Source organism: Medicago sativa, chromosome 3 (genome assembly GCF_051527215.1).
Source record: "Medicago sativa cultivar Bolivia chromosome 3, Bolivia_mono, whole genome shotgun sequence".
Taxonomy (NCBI): domain Eukaryota; kingdom Viridiplantae; phylum Streptophyta; class Magnoliopsida; order Fabales; family Fabaceae; genus Medicago; species Medicago sativa.
In genome coordinates this window covers 54287429-54310806 of record NC_140751.1, presented here as the reverse complement: position 1 = coordinate 54310806, position 23378 = coordinate 54287429, and the positions used below count along the sequence as shown (strand labels likewise).

The window sequence follows — 23378 nt, the reverse complement described above, 5'->3', positions numbered from 1 at the left end:
GAGAATTTTGGAGGTAGAAAATATAAAAGAAAAAGGAGAAATTTTTCACAATTTTTAAAGAAGTATTTTTTTAGAGATTGATAAATTCCTATTTATTGTTAATTTTAAAAATATTATAATAATATATATCAAATTTGAAGAATTTATATAAACCGTCCAAAATCTTCCAATACAATTTGAGTTTAGATTTTATATTACGAAGAAGCATCATCCTCTTGCTTTAAACTTGTTATTTAACATCCTCTTGCTTTAAACTTTTTATTTAACATCCTCTTGCTTTTAAATTTTTTATTTAAACATACAATCAATGCTCAACTTAGTCTTCGAGAAAAATTGAGAAGGTCAATTTAGCTCATGAGGAAAATTAAATCAATTTTTAACTTTTAAAATGAAAATTGGGACAACTTTTTCTCTATCCAAACCACTGTCACAAAATGCATAAAGTCTCTAACAATAATTAAAAAGAGATAATTTAGTCTAAAAAAATAACTGAAAGAAGCAATTAAATTTCTACATGAGAAATTATCCAAAAAAACCAATTCTTTAATAAACCACAAAAACTGTATTTTTTTCTTAGGGTGTGTTTGGTAAAAATAAGCTATAAGCTAGCTGATAGCTGATAAGCTAGCTGATAGCTGATAAGCTAGCTGATAGCTGAAAAGCTAGCTTATAGCTGATGGCTGATAGCTGGTAGCTTATAGCTGAAAAGTTAGCTTATTAAAATAAAAAAGTGTTTGGTAAAATTAGTTGTTGAAGTGCTGATAAATATAAAATGACGTAAAAGGACATGTTTATTTATTTTTTTTTATAAATCTTTTATACAATTTTTATTACTTGATGTATTTCTTTTTAAATGTTTAAATTTATTTTAAAATATTTTCATCTTCACAGTAATAAATGTACTTTATGAATTCAATTGACATTTTTTGTTCGACAAATTTTCATTTTTTGACGAGTTTTATTTAACTATACTTGCTTCACTTTTTATTTATTATATATTTTATTTAAAATTAAATATTATGTGAATTAAATGGAAGGTCATAAAAAAAAAAGAGAACAAAAAAATATAGAAAACCATACATAACTAGCTGTGAGTGAGGTTGGTTGTCGTAAGCAATTAGTGGGAACGTGGGTGGTTTATTTCTATATAAAAATAATAAAATTAAATTAACAAGGTTAAAATTGGAAGAAATTATAAGAAGCTACAAGCTATAAGCTCAAAAGCTACTTGAAATAGCTTCTCAAAAAAAGCTATAAGCTAACGAAAAAAACTTGTTACCAAACACATCACATTTTGATCTAACAAGCTTATAAGCTAATTCAACAAACTATAAGCTAGCTTTTTGTTGTTACCAAACACAGCCTTAATATTCATATCATTGTAAATATGAATTAAGTAATCATTAGTGACCCACTTGCCAAGTGTGACTCGTATCCCACAACGATTTAGGTTCAACTGATATAGTCAACATAAGAATTTTTTAACGAGAGTTCGTCGAACCTTTGAGACATGCTTTTTTATGTATGAAGGCCAACTAAATTTAAACTTTTGTATATTTAAAAAAAAATAATAACCATCTTATTTTTATCCACCGTCGTTACTATTTTTTTTTTTTTATATGTTTTTTCTAGAATTTTCAAGTGTTGATATCTTTTTAAAATTTCCATATTGAAATTAATATATTTTTGAACTTTGGCATATAAAATTTCCAACTAGATAACATTTTTTTAAGGATGATTTCTTTATATTCCCAAAAGAGTAATGATATTTTGACATCCATTTGATGACAACTTTGTTGACAACCTTGTTTTTCTCACTTCTTATTGGTCAAAAACAATGAAGAGAGAAAAAGGAAGAGAGAGGATAACAACATCATATGAGTATGAAAGAGAAAGTTGTCCAAAAGTTATCAAAAAGTAGTTGTCAAAATATCACTTCTCTTCCCAAAAATATATTGGCCGACATGAATAATAGACAAACCACTGATCACACGAGTGTTTATGTGATGTCATGATCATCTTTATTGATAACAATAACAATTTCAGTAGATGACAAAATGAAAGTATATAAATTAACTAACCTTGTCATGATTGTGTAAAAAGTGACACGTTATTTTTTTCATGCAGTCTTATAAAACGTGTCATCTTTTGCCATTACACACGATCAGTGTGCTTGTTTGTTTCAGTTTTTGACTTTTGTGTTCATTCAGATTCACTTCATTAAAACAGCATCCAACAATAACATCAACCTTTGTGTTGGTGCAGATTCTCTGACACCAATTTTATCCATATACAAATACAAACAATTATTATAAAAGGTAGTGTTAGTGTGAGTGAGAGAGATGAATTGTTAGAGAACATAGATAGATAGAATTGAACGTTAAGAATGGGAATGATGAGCTTGATGGTTGCACTTAATTTGATGAAATCTGATGTGGAAAAAAATTTGGCTCATGATCATGCACAAGTTGTGCCAATGACACTCTTTGTAGCTGTTCTTTGCCTATGTTTGGTCATTGGTCATTTGCTTGAAGAAAGTCGATGGATTAATGAATCTATTGTCGCCATTTTTGTTGTAAGAAACAAATAACCTCTAATTTCTCTTTCAATCATTCTTGTTTGTGTTATTGCATATGCATTATATGATGTTTTTACAAAATTCGGTCCAATGACCGATTAATATGAGGGGTCCAATCCCACCATCTTCAAGGCCTCGTTTAAAACCATAGCAAAACTCTGTATGTACTAGTCCATTAAAATTGACACGTGGAAATCAAAACGTAGGACCTTGAGAAGAACACACCTATATTATATGTTGTTAATTAGTAATCTTTGAAAATTTAATTTAGATGGGGATGATTAAGATGAATTTTTGGCCTTTCTTGTTAAATATATACACCAATTTTGCATATCATGGAAATAATGAGATTATTATAAGTGTATGTGTAATGGTTGAGAAAATAGTGAAGTATGGTGTGAGGGGAAGAACATTACCATCTCACATCTATCTGAAAGCTTAACTTTATATAATTGTATCGAAAATTAATCAATATTACATGAAGATGATGAAATTATAAACAAATTGGTATAATTATAAAGAACTTTCTATTTAAGTAATATATATCCTTCTTGTCAAGAACCAGTGTAGGATTACCTTGTTTACATAGTTGCAAACTTGCAATCAATGTTTTAAATCGCAGTTGCGATCGATTGTGATAATCGGCTAATCACATTCACATAACTGTTCTTGATATTGCCTAAAATCCGATTGCAGTGCGGTCGCAGAGATATAATCTAATCGCGGTCGCATACCTTTTTTAAACTCCTTAGTTGCAACCTTTTTATTGTTACTTGAGTCCCAAGCAACCAGATCGGTTGGTGAGCTGAGGGATATACATTGTCAAATGATATACTTTTTGCCTCCTAACATGCTGTCTTTGGTAGGGACTCATTGCTGGAATAATACTCTTGTTAGTCACTAAGGGGAAGAGTTCTCACATCCTAACATTTGATGAAGAATTATTCTTCATATATCTTCTTCCTCCGATAATATTCAATGCAGGGTACAACTTTCTCTCATTGTGTTATACTTGCAGGTGCTCTTGAAGTTCAAACTTTGATGTTTTTGAGTTACCCTTCCTAACAGATTTCAGGTGAAGAAGAAACAGTTCTTCCATAACTTTTTAACCATCATGCTGTTTGGTGTAATCGGTGTTTTCATTTCCACGTCTATTATTACTGGCGGTAATGATTATTAATCTCTTATTTTTCCTCATGAAATTTATAGCACTATCATTATGATGATTTTCATGGATTCACCTTACATTTGGTTCACCTAGGCAGCATGTTGCTGTTCCCCAAGTTGAACTTCAATCACTTGACAGCGCGGGATTTTCTTGGTGAGAGTAGTTGCATCATCTAAATATTATGCAAAATCACAAGCAGTATTTATAAGAGTAAACATCTGTATTAGTCCTTGAAATTGTACGTTTGTATCAATCTAGTCTCTCTCACATTATTTGTATTTCAGAATGATTCTAGAAATGGCAAAATTTTAATCAAACTTGTTCCTCTATTGGTATTTGTAGGGACTAGAATGACATTAAATTGGTAATGTCAGGGAGGGATCCATTTGATAACTGGCGCAGACAAAGAGATGAAATTAATTATTATTTTGAAATTGTAAAGATCATTTTGGAATATTTGATAATGTGGGACTAGGTTGATGCTATCAACAATTTCAAGGACCAACTTGGATATTTACTCGTATTTAAAATTATCCATATATATCATATTTGGATGGTAATTTTCTTATCTTAATTCGATTCAGCTTTAGGAACAATTTTCTCCTCAACTGACACAGTTTGTACACTACAGGTTAGTTATATTGGTGAATGGATTTATTCGTTTAATTATATATCCACATGATCTTAGTGCATTAACATTTCATCTGAAAACTCTTGTAGGTTCTCCATCAAGACGAGACTCCTTTACTATACAGCTTAGTCTTTGGGGAAGGCGTGGTAAATGATGCAACATCAGTGGTACTCTTCAATGCGGTGCAAAAGCTTGATGTCTCAAGACTTAATGGCAAGACGTTGCGTGTTCTTGGTGATTTCTTGTATCTGTTCTCAACAAGCACTGTTCTTGGAGTCGTTGTGAGTCCTGTTAATGAGCATTGTATGCAAAAATTTAACAAGTTATTTTATGAAATGTTATTCGCTGATTTCATGGCTTCCAATAACGTATCTAATTAGTCGATCGCATTAGATTCACATGCATCTAGATATGTTACCTGTTACATGGAGAAGAATTTGTGAATGAAGTTTACAGAGTTTATCTCTTACTCCGCTCATAGTTTGTTCCCGGGAAATCCTATTCACTTAATTGAATTCATGTTTTATGCAGACTGGACTTCTCACAGCATATATCTTGAAAGCCTTAAGCTTTGGAAGGTATGTATATTACTCTCTAAAAGTTCTCCAAAATGGTATTTCCAGAATGATTTGAAATGTGAACATCAAAGTTCAGTAACTACACCTCATACTCTGGAGTTGAGGAAGTAAAAATTTGAGGTTAACAAATTTCTTCCTGCATATGCCTGCAGACATTCAAGCGTTCGTGAAATTTCATTGATGATGTTAATGGCATACCTATCCTACATGTTGGCAGAGGTATTACATTCTCAATAATTTAGTCTTTTATTGATTTTCCATCATTACAAGCCGAAGGAATTAGGCCCTTTTGGATAAATAGCTTAATTAAGCGCTTATTATATAAGTTCTTATGTATAAGGTATAACTTGTTTTCATAAGCTTGAAAAGCATATGGATGTTATAAGTTGTTTTCATAAGCTCTCTCACACACACTCACAAGTGTTTGTGTCGGTGGATAAGTTCAAATAAGTCAATTCAAGCAGACCCTAAACGAGTTTGCAATCGGTCAACATGAAGTCGCTTAAGCTTTTGGACACTTGGCTTTATTAAGTTTAGATACTTTCCTTTTCACATTCCATCTTAACTGAAAAAATTTATGCAGCTACTTGAACTAAGTGGAATCCTCACTGTTTTCTTTTGTGGAATATCAATGTCACATTATGCATGGCATAATGTGACTGAAATTTCAAGAATAACAACCAGGTATTTGGCTAATCCATTGAAGATTTTAGTAACTTCCAGACTAAAGGTCTGAGATTTCTGATTTTAGTTTCTCTTCTCCAGGCACGTGTTCGCAACAATGTCGTTTATTGCGGAAACCTTCATATTTCTTTATGTGGGTATGGATGCCCTTGACATTGAAAAGTGGAGGATGACCCATTTAAAGTACGGTTACTTTTTACAACTCGGCACAATTAGTTTCCTTATGACTAATGCAACACGACTTCAACATCACTTTGTTATTTTCTTACATTATGTTCTTTCAGTTTGAAATATAAAAAAATGATTGAGATCAGAAAAGATTAGATGTGATGTTATGTTGTATTTCTGAAATCTTCTTCTAACTGACTTCCAAGATACATTGTGAGTCGTGACATATCACCTTGGTATTATATAGCTTTGTTTCGTTTAATATTTTTCTTGTCAACTTCTTTGCAGATTTGGAAATTTGATGGGAATTTACAGTTGCTTGATCTTCTTAATATTGATTGGGAGGGCTGCATTCGTTTTCCCCCTCTCTGCACTTGCCAATTATATGAATAGGCGTGCTGAAGAAACACCGAGTATTACATTCGGACACCAGGTTATTGAACATGTTTTGTGATATACTTTTCGTGTTACAATTACCTGAGAAAATGATTTTTTATTGGTTTCTAAAGTTTTGGCGAATTATTTCAGATAATCATTTGGTGGGCTGGCCTAATGAGGGGAGCAGTCTCCATTGCGTTGGCTTTCAAACAGGCATGCACATGAAATTTTATTTTTAGACATTGTAATTAGAGTGAAATTTATAAAATAAGGAAAATGCTAACAAGTGCCTAATGGCATTGTTTAAGCATCTAAAAGTAGCAATTTTTGCATTGAAAATTGTACGGTTATGACTTTAAAAAGTGTTTGACTTGTATTTTCAAGACATAGTTTCTTTTTTTGGATTCCTTAAACAATGCCCTTAGGGCACTTGTTAGCAAAACCCATAAAATAAATATGCGTTCATGTATCGAGATTTCTCCTACATTCATGTAGCCATGAGTAATATTGGTGTAGCATAATGAGGAGGTACCGTTGAATTCTCATCTTTCTGTTTATGCAGTTCACATACTCGGGGGTTACTTCTGATCCGGTTAATGCGACAATGATTACAATCACCATTATTATTGTTCTTTTCACTACAGTGGTGAGTAGTTGCAATTCTTATTATTCGATTTACAGTCAAATTCAGCCCTACAAAACTGGCGTGAAGTGAAGGGTTGTCTAGGTTTTATAAGCTCTATCTACAAATCTTGGACGGATTTTGATAACATCTTAAATCTTGGTCATTCTTATTATGATGTTTCAATTTTAAATAATTGACATATATATCACCGAAATGATTGCAGGTGTTTGGTTGTCTAACAAAACCACTTGTAAGATATCTTCTTCCACATCATGCAACAACAAGGGTAAATGACAGCCATGAAGAATCAACCTCACCCGTCGAGGACATGAATCTACCTTTGCTATCCTTTGAGGAGTCGACAGCAACCAACATTAGCCGTGCCAAGGAAAGTTTATCCATGTTATTAGAAAGTCCTGTGTACACCATACATTACTATTGGAGGAGATTTGATGATTCCTACATGAGACCTTTATTTGGAGGACCCCGCGCTAACCATTCAGAATGTTAGCAAAGCAAAATGACAAATCATATGGATATCTAAGAGATGCACTTGAAAAACAAATGATGATCCATTTGAGTCCAGTTTTGAAGATTAAGTATCTGCCACGAGCATTCAATGCCGCTGTTTTGGAATATACTAACGAGGCAGTGATGAATATGACAGATAAGTGCAAATTTATACAGAAGTAGATAGTTTCTTACTGATCGATGATGCGGCAAATTAGTAATATCGCACCTTTTGAGTTAATCCATGTTATGGAAATAATTTTGGTTGATCAATACTTGTTCTATCTACAGTCATAAAAAAAGGGAATTGCTGACATGTGCCACATGTTAATGTACTAAAAATAGAAATTTTGTATTTGAAATTGTGGCTATTTATTTCTCAAAAAATTGAATATCTTATGTGAATTAATTTCTCTCAATAAATACTTGTTATATGTAGAATCTCTAACATTTGTCCTAAGGGCATATGTTAGCAAGACCCTTTTAATATTTTATAAGGGAAATATATATATGTTGAGATAGTTGAAATAACAGAACGGGGGATTCGATATAAAAGTCTACCTCAGATCTCTTATATTGGGTCAAGATATACGTTATTCTACGGGAAATGGTCAACGGTTCTGATGTTCAATCCTTGGCACGGAAAACTATGTTATGATCCTAGTTATTCCGGCATCCATGTCCCTTCATGAGTGTGGACGGGTATGTATGTGTCAAATGAGTATTGAAGCGGTAAATAGTCTTTACCTTACAAGTCGATTATGTTTATAGTCTAAAATTCAATTTCTAATAATATAGGTGGAAGATTGAGGTGTAAAGGGAGTGATACAAATGTCTTGCATTTCTTGTCAATGAGTGAGAAATACATCTTGTTATCTTTAAATTTTAGTACATCAAATAACTTTATGAAATCTAATACATAGGAATCTGATACATCATACATCTTGAATACATAAAATAGATAGAAAAGGTAAACACATTCAAAATACATTATTCATTTATTTGAGAGGCCAGAGGATGCTTAGTTAACCATTTTAAAAGCAAGTGGTTCTCAAAAATTTCTTCAATTCACTGCGAAAAAGAAAAAGAAAAAAAATGAGTCGCCAAACAGTATATTACTCCCTCCGGCCTTACTTATAAGCAAAAGTTCATTTTTTAGATTTATTAAATAACTAATGTATGTGGTCTGTATTATAGATCAAATACATTAATTATTGAATGAATCTAAAAAGTAAAGTTTTTGCTTATAATTAAAGTCAAAAGGAGTACAAAATATGAATATTAAAGCTATATTTGTATCAATGTCTATTCAAGGTTACCTCAACATCCAGGTGGTGTTTTTCGACCACATTTTCTAGGCAAGGCCAAAGCTTTTGTAGGGTTGATTCCAAGTGCAGGTAAGAGTGACTTGTATCTGCAAAGACAAGGCAAATCAGCCTTTTTAATAAGTGCACAACACTTTGTAGTTGGTTTTGGAGGGCGTTTCCCAGTTATTGCATCATGGCATACATCTAGCTTATTTGTGTCAATGTTACATACTATAATAGCATTGGCACCACCAAATAATGCAATAAGCAATGCTACAAAAACTAGCAAATTCATTACCAAAGCATTGACATTAATCTTTGTCATAGCTCTAGCTAGCTAATCTAGGTTATTAACAAGCTATAATGTTAATTTATATATAATGGAGTTTTAGACTTTAGGGTTTTGTTGCAAGTTGCAATATTATTTTACATTGCTTCACTTGGTTTTAGGTGTGTTAGTTGCAATATTATTTTACTTAGATTCACTTGGTTTTAGGTGTGTCATGTGAATTTACTCGATAGGTCACGGGATAGGTTTACACAATGAGATGTTGACCACAACAAAACAAACTTTGAACTGGCCTGTTTGCTAATAAACAAAAATTGTTCCAGTGACTTTGCCAATGCATGAATCTAAAGGTAATTTCTCGATCCGTCACAAATTACGTAGGGCTTATAGGAAGCACGTTTTCGATAGTGTATATGACAAATTCGTGGAGAGCGGATTGAGAAATTATCATTATTATCTAATGGATTAAATATGTTCTTAGTCCTTATAAATATATCAACTTTTTGTTTTAATCCCTCTAAAAAATTTGTCTAAAAAATTTGTTAGACTTTTGGTCCCTCAAAAAAAAATATCATTATTTTTGGTCCATACTTTTTAGTCACATCATATCAGCCTTTATATTTTTTTAATGAAATTTGTTAGAAACGTGTAGAATATTATGACAATCTCTCCAATAAAAAAGAATTTTTTAACAAAACATTAGTTAAATATGAATTTTTAAGCACCAAAAACATAAAAAAATATTTAATTCATATATTTGTTAAAAAATTATATTCTTTTTTTTTTTGAGAGATTGTCTTGATATTCTATCCATTTTTGAAAAAATTAATTAAAAATATGAAGGTTGGACATGAGTTGACTAAAAAGTAGTGGCTAAAAGTGGTGATCAAAAACTTTTGGGGGACTAAAAGTTTAACAAAAAAATTAGAGGGGCTAAAATGAAAAGTTGATATATTTATAGGGATAAAAAACATATTTAACCCTTGTTTAAAACTAATTAGTATTATTATTTATTTTGTTTGGTCTGATTCAATGCTAGGGATACCTTCTATTAAAACGAATGGAATCTAATCTGAGACGCTATACACATGTTGTCAGGGTTGTCAAACTCGTGAGTAGACTCGTACCAGTTTATGAGTTTAGAAGGTAAAAACGAATGAAATCGCACATAGAATTATTTTGGTGGTAGACTTAGGTAAACTCATGTAAACTACAAACTCGTATAGACTCGTAAGTCTATGACAAGTTTATGAGTTCATGAGTTTTTTTGAAAAGAAAGAGAAAACCCAAAAAACTCAAACTAAACAAAAAAATTATAGGTCATGTTTATGTCTTACAATGTCTGACCCAATCTAGCCCATTTTCACCCCTACTGTGCACAAATGTGGATGCTAATATCGCCGATATGGTAGGATGGGTATAAAAATTGTCTCTCATCTTTATAATTACTACCTCCGTCCTTATATATAAGACCCTTTTGCCAAAATCACGGGAATTAAGGTAGTGGATATTTGTATTAAAGTTGTTTGTAATCACTATTGATTTTACAATTTTACCATGTTAGTTTATGTTTTCAACATGTTATTTATTGCTGATTGAAGAAAAAGATGTATAATAAATAGGGGCATGTATGTAAAGAAATAATTAATGTAGTTGGAAATAGCAAAGGGGGCTTATAAAAATGGACAAAAAAAATTCTTAAAAGGGTCTTATAATTAGGGACTGAAGTAGTAATAAGCATCTCCTTTGTCAGAAGATGGAATTTTTTGATGGATGAGTTGTTAGGTTATGTAATTTTTCTTAAATTATCATATTTGTCTGCAAAGTTTTTTTGTATTGCAATTCATGATTAGTAGGCTATTTCTCTTGTATTAGCTCTTTAAAATTGTTCGGAAATACCCTTTCAATGTTAACACTAGTTGCTTGTAATTTTTGATGGATGAGTTGTTAGGTTATGTAATTTGTCTTAAATTATCATATTTGTCTGCAAAGTTTTTTTGTATTGCAATTTATGATTAGTAGGCTATTTCTCTTGTATTGGCTCTTCAAAATTGTTCGAAAATACCCTTTCAATGTTAACACTAGTTGTTTGTAATATTTTCTATTTTATGAAATGTTAAGCTCTTGTTTATTGTTCCTAAAAAAAAAGCTCTTGTTTATTGTAAAAAATAAATTATCTACATCAAAATGTTTCCGCTTGAAGCCATTGTAAATTTCATAAAATAAATCTCTGTGAGCTTAGCTCAATTGGTAGGGATATTGCATGTTATTGGGATTCGAACCTCGAATATCCTATTTCTCCATATTTAAATGTGTGAGCACTATCTCCCTTTGACCATTCCTACCTAATCTATTCAAGAGTCAATGAGGACTTCAATTTCGTGGAAGACTCCTTCTAACTTCATTATGTAATTAAGTGTGAGCCATGCTATAACTCTTTAACGCCCTTGAAAGTTCAAAATTTCTGTCCAAAACGTGAATGGTTATTTCATGAATGAATATAAAAAAGTCAACAACCAAGAGTTGAACACTTTATATAACAATTTGAATAATTACTTTGTAATTGGCATATTCCCCGAATCAATATGTTCTTAATGGGGTTTCAGATGTATTACACACAAGTAACATTGGAACCACAATTAGATACAAGTTATCTTATTATTTTTTAGTCTGAGTTCTGCTATAGATTGCATGCCAAGAAAGTTGATAATAGTATTATTTATCACTTTCACAGTAACTAAGTTTTATGAAATCCCTCTAAAAAAAAGATTTATGAAATCAAGCTGAAAGAGAACCTTGTGACAATTTATTGAGACAGCTAGCACGTTGCCTAAGAGAAGACTTGTTTGATTGATACGTATGGTACTTGGACATAAGACAAAAACCAAAATAGATCCAAGTGCCCGTGTACATATTAATTTTGCTCTTTCAAAAAATAAATCTCATTAATTTTGCTAATTAAATTATAAATAAATGTAATAGTTACTTTTGTTCAGTTTAACAAATTGGGTTGTGGAAACTCTCCTCACATCTTAGGTATGTATTAGGCAAGCAATTATTTTTGTAAGTGATATTTGAAGTATGAAACATGAAATGAAGGAAATGCAAAGATATCAGGGTCGACCTAAACGCAAAGCAAGTAAAGTAAGAGCTTTAAGGTCTCAAATTTTATCATTATTTAAGCCTACAAATGTCTTTTTATATTATATACAAAGTTTTCACGTATATAATAATCAACTTTTGTTTTTGGAGTTTCCATTATACATATTTAGTAAGAATTATATAAATTAAAAAGATTTGCTAAAAAAAAAAAATATAAACTAAAAAGATAATTTAATTTGAGAATAGAACACGAGTCCGAACCAGTGGCAGATTGTGTAGAATCATAAACCTGTTGGGCATGTCCACCATTAGATTGGATTAAATTCAATTGTGATGACGTTGTAAATCATGGTGGTTTAAATGCATGGGGTGGTGGAGTTATCCGAGACTCAAGCGAAGATTTTGTCACGAGACGACTTTTTCAGTAAAATTGGGAGATTGTAATGTGATTGAAACTGAACTTTTAATTTGTGGAGAATTTGGAATCAGTCAAGAGTTCAAGTTTGAAGTTCTCCCAGCGAAACAACAGTGTTCGGCTGAGAAATCTGAGTGTAAATTATAAAGATCTGTTCAGTTTGCTTCTCTTGGCAAGTATTTAGGAATTTGTTTGATTTGAACTTATATATGTAAGTTATCTATGTTTAAAAGATAATTGCACATCATTTAAAATCACATTTGAATAAGATAAAACTGGTTAAGCAAAATTATGGATCCAAACAAAAGTAAAAAACTTTAGCATACTTACTTGTAGCGTATTGATCCGACCATGATTGTTCTTTTCTTTCACAATGGAACGAAAAATCACATCGGATGTATTAGCTTTGCTAAGTGGAACAACTCCAAGACTTGAAAGGAAAGATTCGATCACCCACCTTACATTGTATGTATTAGGTCGAGACATTTTAACAAACATCTTGTGAGAATAATCTATGAAACTTGAACATTTATGTGCAAGTCCAAGCTTGCTAGATTATGCTCAAAAGGTGTTTGCTGAAATGCTTCAACATGATATTTACGGTATAAGGTCTATGATATAATCTTTCTTTCTTAAGAATCCTTTTCAATATGAACCATTTCACTAACCAGAGACCGATACATCTCGATGTGGATTGTGGGGTTTTTCACTTCCACTATGGAAAGTGTAACATCCATGTTTGGGTCAATACACTACAAGCAAATATGCTAAAACCAGGGCCAGCCTTAGGCATAGGCCGGGGGTGCGACGGCCTAAGGCCCTTGTCGGCAAAGGGCCCAAAAAAAAAATTAAGGAGGGGGGTGTATATATAAATATTTTGTTTATGGGGGTATATATAGTAAATTTCATAGAAAGACCTCATACATTGATATGATGAAGGGTTGTGCTAAGTTCTGTTATTGGTTTTGGCCCTTTTGGCACAATTTGTTGTATGTACCACCACATAGCACAAAGATTTCTGTGCACACCTTCTCTATAAAAAAAAAAATAAAAAAAAAATTTGGTTGTTCTTAATAATGTGTAAAAAAATTATTATTGAAGAAATTTGTGATATTTTTTTGGGCTCTTTGTTCCTAATAATGTGCCTCACTAATAGTAAAAATATTGGTGATATTTATTATTCAATAAATTTGGATAATTTTCAAAACAACATAAATTATATTTTAGTTGAAAATGGACCTACTAGGGAAATTAATATTAATCTTGTCTTTCAAAGGTTCCGAAAAATTAAATCATATCAATATATTAATGTCAACTTTTTTGAATTGATTGAAAGGATTGCATAATTGAATTTGATAATGCAAGATCATGCGAGACACATTCATGTATCATCATAATGAACTTGTTAGAGATACTTATAGAATTTTTCCCTAAAAAAAATAGATACTTATAGCATTTAAAAGGAGGAATGATGTACTTGTAGGATACAAAGGAGTTCTTATATTTATGATTCCTCTAAAAAGTCTAACACTAATTTTGTATCATGTATTATTGTTGTTAATGAGTTTAACATTGCAGAATTTTGCATCTAACAGTTTAAGATTTAATTAATTACGTGTTGATATACTTTTAATTTTTTGGTGTTATTATTCTTAGGTACTAAAGTTTCAGTCTACTTCGTATGTGATATAGTTCAGTTTCAGTCTACTTAGTATGCGATATAGTTCTATACTTCTATGATATTTTATTTTGTTTTGGTGTTTGTGGATTATTTGATTTATTTTCAAATGTTGCCTAAAAAAATATTTATTTAGTAGTGGAAAGCAAAAAAAAAAAAAAAAAATGAAATCAAGAGTTAATAAAATCACAACAATGAGCTAACAAATTTTATGATTTATTATGTAAGGGGTCATTTTCTTTATATTTAAGGCCTCTAAAAACGACCCTTGCTAAAACTTTGCCTTAGTTTTGATACAACACTAATGGATGCATACCTAAGATTTTATTTGAAGTGGAATATGACAAGAAAAGTGCAAAAAAAATAAATACATATGTGATGAGATGGATACCAATATTCTAATTGATATTGATTGGTACATATATGTGTGCCTCCTATAAAATATGTATGAAGGGAAGAAAGAAAAAAAAAAACCATAAATTTTTCTTTTGTTGCTTCTTGAATCGAAAATGGGTATGAAGGGAAAACAACCATAAACTTCAACCCATATTTGCTTGCAGTGGGTATGTAGATAATGGGTGTAAGGGAAAATCACAAAATTTGATGATTATTGATGATTTTTGTAACATTAACTGAGATGATGATTTGTAGATGAATGTGAAATTTTTAAAATTATGGTTCATGTGATGGGAGATGATGATTATTGGATGTTGTTTCAAGCTATGAGTTTCTGGCTCTTACCTATCTATAGGCATTTGTATTTGTATTGAGGTTGTTTAGTGGTTAGGGTTTGTACCACAATTTATGTATTTTTGAGTTTGGGTCAACTCTACTTTATTATCTGTTCGGTACTGTAATTGTAAATGGGTAAAGTTTGTTGTTTGACATGAAGGAAATGAGGAGACACAAGTTGTGGGATGGATTGATACAAGTAACAAAATGTTCCAGCTGGAATTGGCATGGATAAGTTTATGTTTTATCATCTTGTTGGTAGTAACTTCTTAAAAAGATAGTTTAAAAACAAAAAAGTCTAAGGCTGTGTTTGGTAACATAAAAAAGCTAGCTTATAACTTGTTGGACTAGCTTATAAGCTTGTTTTGATAGAATGAGATGTGTTTGGTAAAAAGCTTTTCTCACTAGCTTATAGCGTTTTTTAAAAAGCTAATCCAAGTAGCTTTTTAGCTTATAGCTTATAGCTTTTTATACTTTTTTTCCAATTTTAACCTTTTCTTGATTTTATTTTATTTTTTTATAATAAAAATAACTACCCATGTTCTCATGGGCAACTCACGTTTACCATGTTGTCACATTTAACTTTTTTTGTTTTTTTAACCTTGCTCATAATTTATATTATTTTTAAAAAATTTACAATAAATAGTGAAGAAAGTTTAGTTAGATTAAATTCATAAAAATAAAATAAAAATTGTTAAATAAAAAAAGTCGATTGAATTCATAAATATATTTATGATTTTGGAGATGAAAGTAATTTGAAATATATTTAAATATTTAATAATAAATGCGTTAAGTAATAAAAATTCTATATATGGTATTAAAAAAATTAAACAAGCATGTCCTTTTATGTCATTTTATATTTATCAGCTACTTTAACGGCTAATTTTACCAAACACTTTTAATTTTAATAAGCTAACTTTTCAGCTATAAGCTATCAGTCATCAGCCACCAGCTATAAGCTAGCTTTTCAGCTATCAGCTAGCTTATGACTTATTTTTACCAAACACACCCTAAATGAGATGTCAGTTAAAATAGCTTCTCACAAAATCTAAAAATTATAAAGAAAAATTACACAATTTATCCCTTAACTTAATTTCAGATAACACTTTCGTATTTATCTTTTTTTGTCCTGTTTTAATCCTTTGTGTTATAAAATGACAATATCTTATTATTTTTTATGAGATTTTTGCAATGAAATCCGATTTTCTAGGTTTGTATGATAAATATTTGAATTTGTTTATGAGTGTGATTGATTAAGAATTTTGAATGAAAAATTCTTATTTATCCATCAATAAATGATAGATAGAGTTATACTTACTTAAGTTTGCATCAATCAAAACTTTATAACATAAATAGTAAAAGATAAATAAATTATTTTGATTGATGTCAACTTAGATGAGTTCCTTCAAAAAAAACAAAAAACTTAGATGAGTAACTCTATCCACTTTTTGTTGATGGGTATTGTATTTGTCAACTTTTTAAAATATTTTCAAACTGTGTTTATGTTGAAGAATCTTGTTATTTTATTTTGTAAAGTTTTTTTTTTTTGAAGGAATTTTATTTTGTAAAGTTGTTTGCACTGTTAAGTTTAGTTTTGAAAAATTGCAATATTAGAGATGAAATATTAATACCAAATTTTTCTCTTAATTAGAGATGAAACTTGGAGACTGAATTGTGAACATGCATTTAGTTTTAGAGATAAAAATTATCTTATGTTCTCAATTGTCACATCAAACGATCCATTTAAACACTTTTGGTAGTGAAGAAATAGATACATATATGAAAGCCAATGTGCAGCATTTTTTGTTCTTTGGCCAGAAAGCAGGATGTTTAATTATACAACATTAACATGTCATATTGAAAAGAGTTATTGAATGTCGATTCAAATGGAAATGAATGTGTAAATCAATAAATGGAACCACTTAGAATTGAATGCGGTTAAAAGTGATTTAGAGTAGTGATGCATGCTATAGTGAGTGATGATCAATAAAAATTCTTGCTTGTATCTCCAATGATGATTAAAATAATTTCTAATAGAATAGAACAGTACTCAGTTATAAGGAGGCATGCACAAAATAGGATCACAAACAATGTGTCTTCAAGACTTGTTTTCAGCCTTGATGAGTTTCATATCAATTAACAATTAACAATATATATTATTAATTACATCATAAACGCACAAAGATAAATATAATAGTAGTCCAAGACAGGTACCAGAAATTGCAAGAGTAATTAAGATGAGCTTCAAGCTGGCCTTTTTGACCATGTGCGGAGATGGGGGAGCATCATCAATGAGTACAATAGGGAAGTGAGGATGTGAGGGGACTTGTTTGGGACAGGGCGCCGCAGCTACCTCTTTCCCTAGCGTGCTGCAGGCAGGGCCGGTTTAAGGGCAACATGGCCCAACCAAGGACTTTAGACCTCAAATTTTTAGGTTCAAAGAAGGCCTCAAAATATTTGAAGCTACTTATAAATATATAATATGAAATTTATGAATGAACATTTCCCAAGTTGAATTGATAAAAGCAAAGGTTTCATGTTTCTTTGTTTAAGGTTTAACTCTTGACCCCAACAAAACTAGAGTTTATTTTATTTATTTTTGTAAAATTTATGTTATTTTTTTATTGTAAAAGGCCACATAATAAAAATTGTTTTAGGCCTCAACTTGTTGTCAGTCCTGGCTGCAAACAGTGGTGTTGACAAGATCTTAGATAAGGGGTTCAAACTTACACATGTGTGCGTCTGCGCGCTCGCACGCACGCACACGCGCGCACCCACTCACAGCCATAACTGCCCGGAAGATAGCAAGTGTAAATGATGACCTTCATATTCTAATCAAGAGAAAAACAGAGAGAAGCAACAAAACTTAATACTTCTAAAGAGAAACTCAAAGTCTCAAAGTGAGAAATTCAAAAAATTGTTCTACTATATATATAGAAAAAAAGAGTAACACTTATAATCCTAAATATTTGCAAAAGAATCTGAAGAAAATATGTTTGAAAATTGGCATACCTGTGGAATATTTCTCTTGATTAGAAATTTAGAATATGGGAATGAAAGCAGTGGCCCCTTCGACGTTTTAAAAAACAATCATAACAATTCTGTCGAAAAGATTTATTCAATTACTATGATGAAATCAGTTATAATCTGTGTCTTCCTAATTTTGATGGCCTTGCCCAGGGGGCATAGCCGAGGCTTTCCCCCAGCCTCAGATTATCCGTTGATTATCACTCCCGATTTCCCAGCCACATGCGCAGGTGCAGGCGCGGAAGCAGGTGCTTCTTTTTCGGCCACAGATGCCAGGAAGAGAGCAAGTGTCAGGATGCATATGGTGATGATGAACTTCATTTGTAAGCTAGTTAACACTAGGTAGCTTGTTACTCAAGTAATCTTCTCTTCTTTCTCTAATGCAGAACAGACATTCAGTTTATGTATTGTATTATTAAGAGGTCAGACATAAAGAGTTGGTAGGTAAGAGGAGTAATGTCATTGAAGTATTATTAAGAAAACGCCAAAAGAAACTTAATAAATATACTCTAGCACATATAAGTGAGCATTCATATACATTTCAATATGGTCTTTCAAATTGAAGTAATAATCCAACTTCCTTATCATCGGAGCAGATGATAGATAAAATAAACTTGAAGCTGGACTTCTTGCTGTGTGGAACTGGGCCTGGTGGAGTATCATCGATGAGCTGGCCTGCTCCATGGCACATGTCTGGTCGCCACATGCGCAGGTGCAGGTGCGAAAGCAGGTGCTTCTCTTCCGGCCACAGATGCCAAGAAGAGAGCAAGTGTCGGGAGCTTGATGACGAACTTCATTTGTTGTCCCCTTCGACGTCTATGACTAGCAGTAGCCTCACGTAGCTCAACATAGTAGTGACCGCGATGCTCGCGGCATTTGATCAAAGTTTTCTGATGAACCAGCCATTTCGAAAGCTTTAGTGTTAATTAATGCATGAATGAAATGATTTAAGAGAGAGAAAAAGAGAAATGAGCAATGATATTACAAGTATTGAAGAGCAATAGTTTAAATAGAATTACACAAGTGGTTTATCAAATATCAAGTACTACCAACTAAGTACGTTACATTTCATCAATTCATTATTTGGTCCTATATATACTACTACTACAACCAGGGCCGTCCCCAAGAATTCGGAGGCTCGGCTCAAGGAATGAAAAGAGGCCAGTGATAAAATCAAAACGTATTTTTTTTTTAAAAGAGCAATAGATAATATAAAACGAGTTTAGGCAAATACCTTCAAAAATAGTCTTCATTCGCACTAAAACGAGACTTCCTATGCGTATTTACTGAAGCAAATTCATCAATCAACTCTTCGTATTGTATATTTGGTGAGGTTAGACATGTAAGATTATTAAGAGGTCAATTTGGTGATAATTATCTAGAGTAGATAATGTGGCAACACTAATGCTTCTTGTTCACCACCTCTGTTCTTGTTGCCTTGGATTATGAACAAGAGCTTGAGACTGCAAAGAGAAGTTCTTCAATTCAAAAAAAACTATGAACGGGCAAGTTATCATAATTGGGGCTGAGAGGTTCCGTTGCCTAGAAGTCCTTTTCCAACCATCTATGATTTGAATGGAAGTTGCTGGAATGGAGGGGGCCTAAAAAGCAATACTCATTTTTTTATTGGAGGATACTATTACTACTAGGCATAAAAAAAATTGAGGCCCATCCTTGAGGGAGGCCCAGCTCATTTGAGCTGTTTGCACCCCCTCAGGGACGACCCTGACTACAACGAAAGTTTAATATTGTGTGTTTATCCTTTCTTTGCTCTTTTAAAGTTATACTTTTTTAGCAATTTTGAAATTACACACTTATAAGTTAAGGTTATTGTGATTTTTGGTTTTTTTTTTTTTTTGTTTCCTTCTTAAAAGTTACTTATGGATAGGGAATAAATAATTAGTGACGGAAGAATGATATAATGGTAATTATTTAGCAAGTAAAAACTTATTTTATTGTATGAAAATGATAATAGGGTCAGTAAGAAATTATAACTGTATGTTCTTGTTTCAAATATGTGTGCCTTAAATAGTTTAATTGTCTTGCAATAGTTGGTCCTCAACATAGTTGTGTCGCAGCTCCAAGTAAATAGATGTCTTTTATATGTTTTAAGTCGTTTAGGAAGAATAAGACAAAATAATTAAGAAAAACATTTCATAAGTTCCCTTAATCGAAAGTAATTCTATATGACGTGTGTCAGACACTAATTAAATATGAGTATTTGAACCATCATTCATTACCATTCACCAAGCAAAAAGTAATACTAAAAAACTAACAGAGTTTAACATCAGCCTTAGGGGTGGGAACAGGCCAGGCCGCTCGACAGCGGCCTACGGCCTAGCCTATTTAAAGCCTAGTTTGGCCCAGTTCGTTTAATAAAAAGGTCAGGCTCAAGCTTTATATAAAGCCTATTTACTTAAATAGGTCAGGCTAAGGCTTAGAAAAAAGCCTATTAAGCTCGTCAGGCAGGCCTATTAAGATTTTTATATATAATATATCTTCCATTATTGATATTGTTGAAGATTTTTTCATAAACTCAACCCTTCATATGATTTGGTTATTATTTAGTACCACGTATAGTTGTGTGATTAGACATTCGTAAGATTTCGTTATTTAGTAGCAGACATATTCGTGTGTTTTAGGCCTTCATATGTTTTGGCCTATTTAGTAGTAGGCTTATAGATGTTGCTAGACTTTGGTGTAAAATAGGCTTTTAAATAGGCTTTCAGGCTTCATCAGGCCTTTAAAAAGGTCAGGCCAGGCCTTAAAAATGAGCCTATGACGGGTAATAGATCAGGCTCAGGCCTATAATTTTTGAAGCAGGCCAGACTTAGGTCTTACAAAGCCCGGCCCGACCTAGCCCATTTCCATCCCTAATACACATCAACCATTACCATGTACTCTCAAAATTAGAACTAAGAGACCAAATTTAGTACAATATGTATATATTTGTAACAAAATGTGCAATTAGGTCTAAATAATAATCCGTTCTCAATAATCACCTAACTTTTCTCTAACAAAGACTCGTTTTAAAGGGAAAATAACATTCAAGGAGATTTCCAACCCAAGCGAAAATTCTATAAACCATGTAGCACAAAATAAAGACACTGATTGAAGAAAAATTGCAAAAAAAAGAGATAACTTTCTCTCATATAATATAATATAAACTTACAAAGTAAACATTCATTCAAATAAGTATTACAAATTCAACCTTCCCTACGAAATATAGTCTTGTAAAAGTCACAGCTGCAGCCCCAGAAGCACCATAAAAGGCTAAGAACAACCGCCGAAATGCCGATAATAGATAAAATGACCTTGAAGCTGGCCTTCTTGTTATGTGGAGCTGGGCCTGGAGGAGCATCATCGATCAGTGTACAACTAGGAAATGCAAGCTCCGTGGCACATGTCTGGCCACAGGCGCGGAAGCAGGTGCTTCTCTTCCGGCCACAGATGCCAGGAAGAGAGCTAGTGTCAGGATGCATATGGTGATGATGAACTTTATTTGTAAGCTAATTGACACTAGGTAGCTTGTTACTCAAGTAATCTTCTCTTCTTTCTCTAATGCAGAACAAAATTCAGTTTATAATTTTTTAACATTATGAATAGGGTCTGCCTCATTTTCAACCCAACTTTTTCTAAAAATAAAAAATAAAAAAAATAACCCCTTTAACCTTCCCTAATTGTTAGCATTTATTATGTTCTTTTTTTAGGGTGTTAGCCTTTGTTTCAGAATAACCAACATGTCACTCTAACCTAAAGTTAGACAAACCGCAAGCCCTAATCCGTTCTCAATAATCACCTAACCATTCTCCAACAAAGAACAAATTCAACCTTCCCTATGAAATATAGTCTGGCAAAAGTCACAGCTGCAGCCCCATAAGCACCATAAAAGGCTAAGAACAACCGCCGAAATGCCGATAATAGATAATAAAAAAACATTGAAGCTGGCCTTCTTGCTGTGTGGAGCTGGGCCTGGTGGAGTATCATCGATTAGGACAGTATGGAAGTGTCGGTTCCTTGGCACATGTCTTGCTGCCACATGCGCAGGTGCATGCGCGGAAGCAGGGGCTTCTCTTCCGGCCACAGATGCTAGGAAGAGAGCAAGTGGGATGATGCTGATCAAGAGAGTGATGACCAAATAATGAATTGATCACATGATAATGAAATGAACTAATAATCCCTAGATAATAGGAGTAGGAATATTAATGAAATGAAGAAAAAAGTTTAATATTGTGTGTTTATCCTTTCTTTGCTCTTTTGAAGTTATACTCTTTTAGCAATTGTGAAATTACACACTTATAAGTTAAGGTTATTGTGATTTTTGGTTTTTGTTTATTTTATGTTCTTAAAAGTTACAATTATGGATAGGGAATAAATAATTAGTGACGGAAGAATGATATAATGGTAATAATTTAGCAAGTAAAAACTTATTTTACTGTATGAAAATGATAATAGGGTCATTAAGAAATTATAACTGTATGTTCTTCTATCAAATATGTGTGTGCCTTAAATAGTTTAATTGTCTTGCAATAGTTGGTCCTCAACATAGTTGTGTCGCAGCTCCAAGTAAATAGATGTCTTTTATATGTTTTAAGTGCGTTTAGGAAGAATAAGATAAAATAATTAAGAAAAATATTTCATAAGTTCCCTTAATTGAAAGTAATTCTATATGACGTATGTCAGACACTAATTAAATATGAGTATTTTGTCAACTAGAAATCAAACTTTGGTTTGTTACATTGTGAGAGTATATCCTCTTTCGTTATAATCAACTCCGTTAATATGTGACCTTTTTAATATATTTGTGTAAGCGCGCACGAGCGCGTGCGTGCGTACGTGTGTTGTAAACGATATTTAATATAGACATTATTCACTAATTGTTTACCGTCAATATTCGACCTAAAATCACCCCGATCTAAATCATATTTCTATTTCTCTTTAATTTAAATTAGTGATTTTCATATATATTTAGTTTTTTTTTTCTCTTGTTGTGTTCATTGTCTTTGTGGGACATTTTTTTACTTTTTCGTTTAGATTGTCATATTAGTTTTGATCCAATGTATATCTAATCAGATAACCAAAGAGTACATTATTTATGTTAATAGAAGAGTACATTTATCCAAAAGTTCATCATGTCCATTGAAGAAGTCTCTCAAGATCATTTGAAAAACAATCCTCATCAAAGGGAATCTGTGTATATTGGATGGAGGAGACCTTCAAATGGTTGGGTGAAACTCAATTGTGATGGAGCGTGCAAAGGTAAAGGGGAGCTTGCCAGGTGTGGCGGTATTTTACGTCAATCTGATGGAAGATGGATCAAGGGATTTAGTCGCAAAATTGGAGCTTGTGATGCTCTGCATGCTGAGATGTGGGGTCTTTATCTAGGGCTTGATATGGCTTGGAGTGAGGGTTTATCTCACGTGATTATTGAGAGTGATTCAAAAGTGCTTATTGATATGGTTACTAACAACTGCAAGATCAATGGAACCATCCCTTCTCTGGTTCGAC

General features: G+C 32.2%; 2 protein-coding genes across 4 annotated transcripts; one reads left to right on the top strand and one right to left on the bottom strand.

The window, feature by feature from the left end:
* Window positions 1-2160: 2160 nt before the first annotated feature.
* Window positions 2161-7761, top strand: NHX3 (Na+/H+ (sodium hydrogen) exchanger 3). 3 transcript variants are annotated; one of them, XM_085752355.1, is made up of 14 exons: window positions 2161-2575; window positions 3445-3563; window positions 3647-3744; window positions 3840-3899; window positions 4331-4377; window positions 4467-4658; window positions 4909-4955; window positions 5108-5174; window positions 5539-5639; window positions 5721-5822; window positions 6096-6240; window positions 6336-6398; window positions 6748-6831; window positions 7034-7761. In XM_085752355.1, the coding sequence occupies exons 1-14, from the start codon at window positions 2387-2389 to the stop codon at window positions 7319-7321; spliced, it is 1602 nt and encodes a 533-aa protein (XP_085608481.1). In that variant the 5' UTR covers window positions 2161-2386; the 3' UTR covers window positions 7322-7761. The 3 variants fall into 3 exon arrangements, with proteins under 3 accessions (XP_085608481.1, XP_085608482.1, XP_085608483.1); XM_085752356.1 differs by lacking the exon at window positions 5721-5822; XM_085752357.1 differs by lacking the exon at window positions 3445-3563 and having other exon boundaries at window positions 2451-2575; window positions 3597-3744.
* A 461-nt stretch (window positions 7762-8222) lies between these two features.
* On the bottom strand, window positions 8223-9006 carry LOC146938391 (Bifunctional inhibitor/lipid-transfer protein/seed storage 2S albumin superfamily protein). The gene is made up of 2 exons (XM_085752358.1): window positions 8640-9006; window positions 8223-8391 (listed from the first exon to the last, which is right to left on the bottom strand). The coding sequence occupies exon 1, from the start codon at window positions 8950-8952 to the stop codon at window positions 8641-8643; it is 312 nt and encodes a 103-aa protein (XP_085608484.1). The 5' UTR covers window positions 8953-9006; the 3' UTR covers window positions 8223-8391; window position 8640.
* Between the last annotated feature and the right edge of the window lie 14372 nt (window positions 9007-23378).

Bases quoted from the DNA above. Each gene is read 5' to 3' on its own strand.
- LOC146938391 (XM_085752358.1), bottom strand. From the start codon at position 8,952: ATGACAAAGATTAATGTCAATGCTTTGGTAATGAATTTGCTAGTTTTT.
- NHX3 (XM_085752355.1), top strand. From the start codon at position 2,387: ATGGGAATGATGAGCTTGATGGTTGCACTTAATTTGATGAAATCTGAT. The intron at 3,745-3,839 runs GTAATGATTATT...TGGTTCACCTAG, and splicing joins CACGTCTATTATTACTGGCG to GCAGCATGTTGCTGTTCCCC. The intron at 4,378-4,466 runs GTTAGTTATATT...AAACTCTTGTAG, and splicing joins ACACAGTTTGTACACTACAG to GTTCTCCATCAAGACGAGAC.